At 34.9% G+C, this 10486-nt stretch overlaps 1 protein-coding gene across 2 annotated transcripts; it reads left to right on the top strand.

Annotated features, from left to right (window-relative positions):
- The first annotated feature begins 2868 nt into the window (after nt 1-2868).
- Nucleotides 2869-10136, top strand: LOC25495888 (probable serine/threonine-protein kinase DDB_G0282963). 2 transcript variants are annotated; one of them, XM_013596146.3, is made up of 9 exons: nt 2869-3052; nt 3498-6624; nt 6705-6791; nt 7229-7381; nt 8013-8176; nt 8254-8401; nt 8871-8993; nt 9085-9172; nt 9630-10136. In XM_013596146.3, exons 2-9 carry the CDS (start codon nt 3832-3834, stop codon nt 9836-9838), a joined length of 3765 nt encoding a protein of 1254 aa, XP_013451600.1. In that variant the 5' UTR covers nt 2869-3052; nt 3498-3831; the 3' UTR covers nt 9839-10136. The 2 variants fall into 2 exon arrangements, with proteins under 2 accessions (XP_013451600.1, XP_024641513.1); XM_024785745.2 differs by having other exon boundaries at nt 3047-3188.
- Nucleotides 10137-10486: the final 350 nt, after the last annotated feature.

Below are 10486 nucleotides of genomic sequence, written 5' to 3' on the forward strand. Positions count from 1 at the left end.
TTATGGTTATCTGCACGTTACCCACGTAGAGGCAACATTCAAACAGAAGGGGTGAGATCTCACATTCAATAATAATAAGCAATAATTCTATAAAAGAATTTAACAACATGAAACAACAACAATTTATCATCAACAATACTGATAAACAATGAGTCAAGTAAGAGAATTTAACAACACAAAACAATAGTAATTCATCATCAACAATACTTCACATAATTTCAACTACAAATCATCAATTAATTTTGCTCAACAATGTATCAACAACGACAATTCAACGATGCAACAACAACGACAACTCAACGATGCAACAACAACGACTCAACAAATGCAATATGTATGTGGTACCATCAGAGCATCAAGCTCTCTTCGCTAATGTCGTAATTCGACTTGACATGCTACATCCCCCCTTCGCTTAAAATTAACAGAGCATCAAGCTCCCTTCGAATAAATAACAGAGCATCAAGCTCCCTTAGAATTAAATAATAGAATATCAAGCTCCCTTCGCTTAAAATGATTATGCATTGACTCAATCCAATGCTGCAACAACAACAACAACAACTTCGCATAATGATTTCATAATCTCACAATTCATCAACATGAATAACATCCTATAGGCATCATATTAATCAACATATACATTCATATAATAATTCATCAATCATGAACAACATCATATAACATCATATTCAACACATAGCAATCATTCAAATATCTCCATATAATCATATCAAATTATCCACAAAAGATTTTCATGTCAAACCAAAGCTACTGGAAAGATAACACAATTATCAATAACTTTCATATTTACACCAAAGGCCAACTTAAAACATAAACGTGTGAAATAGACGCAAGAACGCGAACATGGCTGACTGCCACTGAACAACTCGCGAGGCGAGCCAATCTACTCGCTATGGCGAGTTCAACATATGGGCTACTCGCCATGGCGACCAAGGTACTCGTCGTGGCGAGCTAAAACTGATAGCTCTCGGGAACTTGACATTTTTCACCTAAAAATCCCATTTTTAACTTCCCTATGCCCAAATTCGATTTCAAAATTTGTCTAAACATTTCTAAACATGAAAAGGCACTCAAAACCATACAAAACATGACCAAAAACATTATTTTACAAAATCATCAATTTTACTACTGATCAGTCGCGAGGCGAGTAAAACACTCGCCGTTGCGAGTTGACATCGAAGTCACTCGCGAAAGAGATCACTCGCTGTGGCGAGCTATGACAGATAGTTTTACGGGAAGAAACATGTTTTCAGCCAAAAACCCAATTTTCAACCACCCAAATCCCAAATTCAAAAGGAAACTCAACCTATGTTTATTCTATAATCTGAACCTCATTCCTTACGTTAATTCAATGCTTTACCTACTGATCTTTCAACAATCAATTTTGCAAATTAACCCTAATTTCTATAACATCGAAACTAACAAAACAACAACATGTTAAACCCCTTTTTAGAATCATACAACCCATTATTAGAGAAAGCTAGTCCCACCCTTACCTTAGATTAGATGATTTCAGACTCTACATGCTTGCTCCTCTTCTCTGACTTCTGACTCTCCCCTTTTTATAAATCCTTAACCTACTTATTTTCCCTTATTTCCAATTCTGCCCCTCAAGCCTCATAATTCTATTTTAATTATATTCATCCACTAAATAATAAAATAGGGGCTACTAATAAATATCATACACAACAAAAATATCACTTATCAAAATAAATCGATTAAATTATAAAAAAAGACTCTAAACTCAATAAAATAAATAAATAATAAAATAGGACGTTACAAATTGGATACTAGTAACATTCAAATTCTGGATATTATCAGTTGCAATTGGCTGCACAATGTTTTCGGTGGGTTTGTTTGCTATGTCAATAGTCTCAGGTTGCTTGTTGTTACCATCAATCTCTCTATCATCTTTGGTAACCACATACTTTTTTTTTTCTTTTTTGATCTCAGCATTCTTTTTGGTGTTTTTTCTAGCTTCCTTGCTTTGGTTAGCCAGCTCAGGGTTAGCTCTCTTACAATTGGCTATTTGATGCCCAACAACTACAGAAGCTTGAGAAATGTGGTAGATTCTCATAATCTAAGTCCACAAAAAAAGCATATTCGGTTCTTTCAACCAAAACTCTATGTTTTGGTTCTTGCCTCAGGTACATATCAACTAAAACGTGCATAAAGTGACCAAACTCCCTTTAAATCATAGGTTTATTAGTGGCATGATCAGTACATATTGGAGTTCCGACACCGCTTACAATTGCAAATAAAATTTTAGGTCGTCAATATTCTTGCGATAAACCAAACATTCTCACCTAAATCTGGGGAGAAGATTGTTGTTGCATGTTTGGAGAAAAATCTTTAGTCCACGCAAATAGTTTCAAAAAGACTGAGCTCAAACTTAGAGGAAAAAAAAAAAAAAAGATGAACACTCGGTTGCTATGAATTTAGTTGAGTACGTATTAATTATCTAATCATTTAATGACAAATATTTTTTAAATTTAATTATTTAAAAATAATTTTAAATTTTAAATTAATTTTGTCTACATAGTACTAGTATAAAACAAAAACCTAAGCCCACATGTATTCTCCAAAAGATAAATAATCAAATAAAAAAAATAAAACTTATTGATTTTTTTATGTGTGAATGAAGTTAAAACAACAACCTAAAAGGAACTTAAATATTCATCATAAAAAAAAAATAAAAAGAAACTGAAATATAAATTAACAATAAAACAAAAGAAAAAAATCAGAATAGTTTATTTGTGAGAAGGGTGGCCATAAAGTATTTTATTTTATATTTGATTTTGAAAAAATAAATAAATAATGATGTTTGTTTTTGTCTTGATCCCAGAAAATTTAGAACTCAAAAACAAAACAATGTTTGTGTCCACGTAGGTCGGAAGGAACATTGAAACAAAAACAAAAATGTCACAAAGACAGAGAAAGAGATCCAACATTGGATTCATATTCATGTTCATGTCTTCTTCTTCTTCCATCTTCATGTTAATTCTCTCCAAACCCCATAATTGAACCTTCATTTGTAAGCCATTTTCACCTTTTTTCTTCATTTCAATTCCTTGATCCAACCTCATTTTTTTTTAATTTAAATTTTTTCATCTTTTTCCACTCTGATTCATTGTATTTGCTCCAATTATGCCATCTTTAGAACATATGAGGTAGTTTTTTATTCCTGTAATTTTTTGTATTTTTTCTGTATTTTTTTTTAAAGATTTTTATTGGGTGCCCATTTTTTGAATCTGGAAAATTTTGGATTTTGATTGATACCCATGTTGAGTTTTTGTATGTAGTGCTTAAAAATGTTATCTTTTTATTTTTTTTATGTTAATTTGGAGATTTTTTCAGTTTAATTGGTGACACCTTGGAAATGTTGCTTTTTGGGGGTGCCAATTTTGTGTTTTGATTGATATTTGTTTTGTGTTTTTTGCTTCTGATCTGAATAATTTGGTTTTGTAATGTTGATGTAGGTATGTGATGTAAAGTTTGGTTGATTTGGCTTGTTGGTTAGAATTTCTTATTAGTGTTGTCATAGTAACACTCTTGGCTTTTGTAAATAATCCGAGATTCATCGAGATAAAGATTTGGATGTGAAACTGTGTACAGGATTTGTTGTTACAGATAGTATCTACAGATTTATCTTCATTGTATTGGTTATAGTGGAATTTTTATAGGATGTTGAGTGTGTTGAATTGAAAACTTAGGTGTTATTAGGGAGGAAAAATTCGACATGAATTTGTGGTTTTCGGCTGTAAATTGTGAAAAGAGTTAGCAGCTTGATTGAGTTGCTGAGAAACTGTTGTTATGGCTTTAAATAAGACAGGAAAATTGCTAGGTAACAACACCGGAGACGAGCATGGTTTGTTTCCGCAATACACCCAACCAGAAGTATGCAGCAGTGCTGCAAATGTACATAATAATATCCCTAAACAGGTAGGGGGGAAAATTTCTGCGAGTAATGTTCGTGATGGAGTTGGTGGTGGAAGAGTTCTTGACACATCTCGAAATCGTGAGAGTAGGTTTGGGTTGAATAGGGAGAACGGACATGTGAGATACGAAGATCTTACCAATATTTTAGGGTTGAAGAGAATGGACTCTGAAAGTTTTTCTGATATAAGCAATTTTATCCCTAACAAACAGCCAGCAGCACAAGAGATAGAAAACGGTGTTTCTCCGAACATTTTAAGCAAAACTCAAAAGGGAGACGGCGAAAACAGTGGCCTTGGTGCATTGAGGAAGACCTTTAGTGAAACAATTTGCGACAAAACCGGTACTAGACAAGGTGTATCATCGCCCATTTACAGACATGAAAGATCTCACTCCAATGGGTTTTCCGGTTCTGGAACTTTAGACGATTCTTTGTCTGGTGGGAAAATGAAGTTTCTTTGCAGCTTCGGCGGAAAAATATTACCAAGGCCAGGTGATGGTAAACTCAGATATGTTGGTGGAGAAACTCACATTATATCTATTCGAAATGATATTTCGTGGCAAGAGCTTATGAACAAGACTTTAGGTATTTGCAGTCAGCCTCACACGATAAAATACCAACTTCCAGGGGAAGATCTCGATGCTCTAATATCTGTTTCCTCTGACGAGGATCTTCAAAATATGATAGAGGAATACCATGGACTTGAAAGTCGTGAAGGTTCTCAGAAACTTCGAATATTTTTAGTTCCTCTCGGTGAATCTGAAGAGTCACCGTCAGCCAATGGAAACACCGTTCTTCAGAATGACCCTGATTATCAATACTTTGTTGCTTTAAACGGCGTAATAGACCATAGTCCTAAGAAAAACATCAGTGGACCGAGTTTGATCAACGAAGCAAATCATTCAGCGAAAACTTTCAATTTCACCCCAACAGTTACCTCTTCTCCTTTGGAGATCAGGGATGGTAATGGTGGTATGAATGCTTTAAACCTTCAAAGTCCGTTGCGAATTTCTCCTACTCCAGTTCAAGTTGCAGGTTCTAGTACAGGTTATATTCAATTGCTCGGTAACAACTCATGCCAGGGAAGTATTGACAGCAATGCGTCATTTGTTACCGCTCAGATACACTCCGGAAACTCGAGCATTAACACTGCTGATTGCAGATACCCTCAACAACCATCTGTTACTTTGGTAAGTGACTGCCATCCTCGTCAACACGGCAATGTTGGTCAGCCCAATAATCTCAATGGACAGTATTTTGACAACTACAGTAGTGTATATGTTAGCCAAAGTAATGGTTACGGTGATGAAGCTCTCGGTGGAACTTTGCATAAGGATACAATATTCTACTCTGGAAATTCAATCGCTCAACAGACGGAATCTTATGGAACTAATAATGATCCGCCTCATGGGATGCCTCATGCTTTTTCTGATTCGCAGTTGCATGAAAGTGGAGCAAAGTCTGGTTACTGCTCACAAGAAGGAATTACTCCATCTCTCTCCTTGAATCTTGAAAAGTCCCAATTATCTTCGTTGTTAGGTGTCTCGCAAGTGAATCTCACGGAGGGTCAACACGATCCCTTTCTCTATTATCCTCAAATACAAAGTAAGATACCGAATGTGGAGTCGACTGAGATGCACAGATGGCAAGATGCTGCATCTTCTTCCTACTCAGAATCAGTAAGAACGGATGATCGTATTAATGAGGACAGCATTTTATTTGAAAAAAACACCTTAAGTGGATCTGGCTTTGTAGAAAAGGACGTGCGGGAAAATTCTTTGAAACCAGAAAGGATGATGATAAATGAAGAAAAGAATCCCATTCTTAAGAAGGATTACAAGGTTTATGAGGGAAATCCAACTGTTGATTATATGAGTGAATTGTATCTTCTGGATACATTCCCTACTAATAACGTAAGTGCTAAGATTGGTATGCAAAATAATTGGGAACAACCTTGTGTGGACACGAATCCTTTGTCATCTGGCATGATGGGATTCTCGCTAAATAACCTTACAGACAAGACCCCGTCTGATCTTCATAACATCACAAGTGATGGAAGAAACATCGATTTTTCAGCCAGAAACATCGATTTAAATTCTCCTATCCCAAAATGTGCAGAAAGCCCGTGTGACGAAAGTTCTGAAGGAGATCACATGTTCAAGTTTTCCTTTGATCCACATTCTCTTAAATCTGCTCAAAATCAGCCTTCTCAGAATCAGATCGGTACAGGTTTTCACGATAACCCAGCAATAAACTCTGAAAGTTTGTATCCTGCTGTACTTCGTGATGATGTCCGTCCATGTTTGAACTTGCCGGTTGATGGCCTGGATAATTCAAACAAGAATATATCTTTTGTAAAGGCACCTTCGTTTCTCGATGACTTGATTACAAGCATTGATCAAACGGTTGATCAGTTTAAACATGAACATTCTGCCTCTGGACTGTCAAAAGTTGAAGGTGTAATTTTAGAACAATCAAAAAATTTAGAAAGGTGTAATGATGCAAACCGAGTGGAGCCGTTTCTTGTAGTAGATGATGTAACCGGTGTTGTTCCTTCACGTCCTAAGTCTTCACCAGTACACACCTCGCATGATTTTGATGAAGTTGGAAGCGATGTATCTCCATCTCATACAGAAGTAGAGAGCACCGTTCCAGAGTCTGATCCTGAGGTAGGAAAAACTGAATTAGACTTGAATTTATTTATGATAAAACCATTTACACTTTCTGAATCTTTTATTTTCATTTATAGGATTTTAAAGACGACCAAACCGACGTGAATGACTTCCTTTCTGATGCAATGATAGCAGAAATGGAGGCCAGCATATATGGTTTGCAGGTAAACAATTACTAAAATGTTATGGTTGTGATTTTTACATGTTTTAAGATGAGAATTTCATTTTATGTTATGTCCTATAATATACTTCTCATTTCTATTGTAATTTCAAATCTAGATATCTTGATAGAATGTGCTATTATTCCATGTCTTTTGTAGAAGACTCGTTTCCTTTTTAGCATCGTGACAAAAGCTGCATATGAGATGCACAATTTTAAATCGCAATTATGTTCATGCTGAAAACCTTTATATTACGGTAAAATGCAGACAATGCAGTCGTAATTGCGGTTACAATGCTTCCAAAGTTTGTGATAACTGATAACAATTTCATATGTTTCTGGTTGGAATCCCTAGAAGATAATTGAATGCACAGTGAATGCAACTGTATCTATATGTTATTGATGACCCCTTTAACGGACATTGTATGTGTTTTCATTCAGATAATTAGGAATGCTGATCTTGAAGAACTTATGGAGTTGGGATCTGGTACCTATGGAACTGTTTATCATGGAAAATGGCGAGGAACCGATGTAGCCATCAAGAGAATTAAAAAGAGCTGCTTTGCTGGAAGATCTTCTGAGCAAGAACGGTTGGTGAGTCTTCAGTGCAATTTTTTTCTCAATACCGTGTTATGCATTAGTAACATGTCCTTCATTCTCTTTATTGACGTGTCTCCCTATACAAGTTGCTATGGATATTGGATTAATCAATGTCCCAAATTTGAATCTGTTAATGTACAGAAATTAGTTCCAAATGTTATCAAAGAGACTGAATCTTTTATTACAGAGAGCAAAGGGCATGTTTGGATTGGCTTATTTGAGCTTATCTATTTATATAAGTACTTATGAAGTTGTGATACTGTTTGAGAGAGTTTATGGAAACAACTTATAGCTTATATGAAAATAGTTTGATTTTATTTTATATTTTGTTATAGAAATAGCTTATACATAAGCACTGATATGATAGCCACTTATGCTATAAGAGCTTAATTAAGTTGTTTAGAACATTAGGTCTTATATTCAGACCATACAAAGAGATGTAGCTTTGGAATAAATTTGAACTAAATTGAATTAAAAAAGTTATTCTGTGGAAACAAATTAATATTTTATTCCAGTTTGAAAAGTAGTTTGCTTTTTTTTTTTTTTTTTTTTCTTTCTTTCTTTCTATGAAACAAAAGACGTAAAATGTGCGCATGAATCTGACAATGTATGCTGGTTTGTGCAGGCACGAGATTTCTGGAGAGAGGCACAGATCCTGTCAAATCTTCACCATCCCAATGTGCTCGCATTTTATGGTATCGTACCGGATGGTGCTGGTGGAACCTTAGCAACCGTAACAGAATATATGGTTAATGGTTCCCTTAGGCATGTTCTTGTCAAGAACTACAGGTAGCCTCATATACTAAATTTTCTGTGAATATATCATTTTGAATAAATGCACATACTGAATCTGAACTTTTATGCAGATTACTAGATCGCCGTAAAAAGCTTATAATTGCCATGGATGCAGCCTTTGGTATGGAATATTTGCACTCGAAGAATATCGTACATTTTGATTTGAAGTGTGACAATTTGCTCGTCAATCTAAGGGATCCACAACGACCCATATGCAAGGTTAGAATTCCAGAAGTCAAGTTTCATCTTCTTTCACATGAAAATAATATGTAATAAAAAAAATTGTCGTAGTATTTTATTTTTCTGATGGAAATGAGAATAGAATAGAAATAGTTTTTGATAGAACACTATGGCGTCTTTTGATTCATGTAGCCGACCATGCTTACTGGGATAAGGCTTGGCTGTAAATTAATGCCTCAATGTAACAATGATAAAGAGTTTGGTCTTTGCTAATGTTCATTTTCCATTATCATTAAAGTAAATTGTGGCATAGGGTATTGTTGAATTGTGTTTTATGCTAGTCTTAGAGATATAAACCATTGGACCGTTGGATTTTGATGAAACTCTTCCAATCTTATGATCTTTACCTAGAAAATGACTTATATGTTTTTCATGAGTCCTAGTTAATATGAATAATACTTCTTTCGTTATTTTAACTACCAATGTTTGTTGATTATTTTTTTCCTAGGTTGGAGATTTTGGATTATCAAGAATTAAACGTAATACCCTTGTATCTGGTGGTGTGCGAGGAACCCTTCCATGGATGGCACCTGAGCTATTGAATGGTAATAGCAGCCGGGTTTCAGAAAAGGTAATAAGAACATTTTCATATGAAGTTTAGCAATATAGAGAAATCAATGAATCTTTTGGTAGGCACTTAGTTTGTGGAATGACTTTGACAGGTTGATGTTTTCTCGTTCGGCATCTCCATGTGGGAGTTATTGACAGGAGAGGAACCTTATGCAGATATGCACTGTGGTGCCATTATTGGTAAGAATATGTATCTTTAAGGAAAGCATGGATTTTTTACTAGACGAGCGAGAAAAATATTTTGTGGATCGAATCCTGTAACACAATTTAAATCGTAGTGTAGGAGGTTGCATTATTTTCTGCTTTGTTTAGACTTAGTCTCCTAACTGTGACTGACCGATATCTTTAAGCCATAGAATCAGAATACGGAGGTTTTTGCTTCGTTCTTAGGCTATTCTCTGTTTGGTCTCTTTGCATTGTAGTGTTGAACATTTGTTACAAGTCTGAATTTTGAACTGTGTCAAATCTGGCGAAAGAAAGTAAAAACAAATTCAAAGTGAAAGTGAAAGATGAAAATAATAAGCAGGTTTCATGAAATTCTTTCTAGTCTAAAAAATCTTGCATGTGTAGAGGTAAAAATCAAATAAATATTGTTAGTATTTTCTTACTTGATTCTCTTGTGGACATGTTCATTTAGGGGGCATTGTAAAGAACACACTTCGACCACCGATTCCAGAACGATGTGATCCTGAATGGAGGAAACTTATGGAAGAGTGTTGGTCACGTGAGCCCGAATGTCGGCCATCTTTCACCGAGATTACAGGCAGGTTAAGATCTATGTCTATGACCCTTCAAGGAAAGGGAAATTATCAGGCATGGCAGTTGAGACCTAGTAATGACCTTTGATTGTATATAATGTGGTTAAGAAAGCATTCAAGACTAGGATTGACATGCTTTGAGGGTTACCACAACCCTTACCTATTGTTTATTGTGATTTATATTAGTTATTATATATCCATTTGTTTATTCTTTCTTGTAAAAGCTGAGGTTGAGATCATTTATGGTTTAGTTGTTTAGATATATCAATTTTGTACTTGGTTCATGATCCAACATTTTGAAAAAAGATATGTATACTTAGAAAAAATGTATTTAGTATATATGTACACAAACAACATTGCTTGTAATATATGTTTGTTTAGCTTAATGTGAGTATCCTTTTTTTATTATTTTTATCATTCCCTTTCCTTTCATGAATTGAGCTTTATGGCAATGAATGATGGTTTTGAATATGATTATCTTGAATGTGGCCAGGTTGGTTTGCATACTCAAAAGCTTTCATAATCTCAAGATCAATTATAATTATGTAACCTCATTCTAAAATAATAGAAGACTTTTCTGCTCTACTCCTTGTGACGTAGGCGCTTTGGCGAACCTTGTTAAATTTGTATTGCGTTTGTTTGTCGAAAGGCAAACAAAGGCAATACAATGTCAGTGTCTGTATTTTGTGTTTTAATTTCTTTCTTTGGATTCTCAAAGTTCACACCAAAAAAGCAC

Source organism: Medicago truncatula, chromosome 6 (assembly GCF_003473485.1).
Source record: "Medicago truncatula cultivar Jemalong A17 chromosome 6, MtrunA17r5.0-ANR, whole genome shotgun sequence".
Taxonomy (NCBI): Eukaryota; Viridiplantae; Streptophyta; class Magnoliopsida; order Fabales; family Fabaceae; genus Medicago; species Medicago truncatula.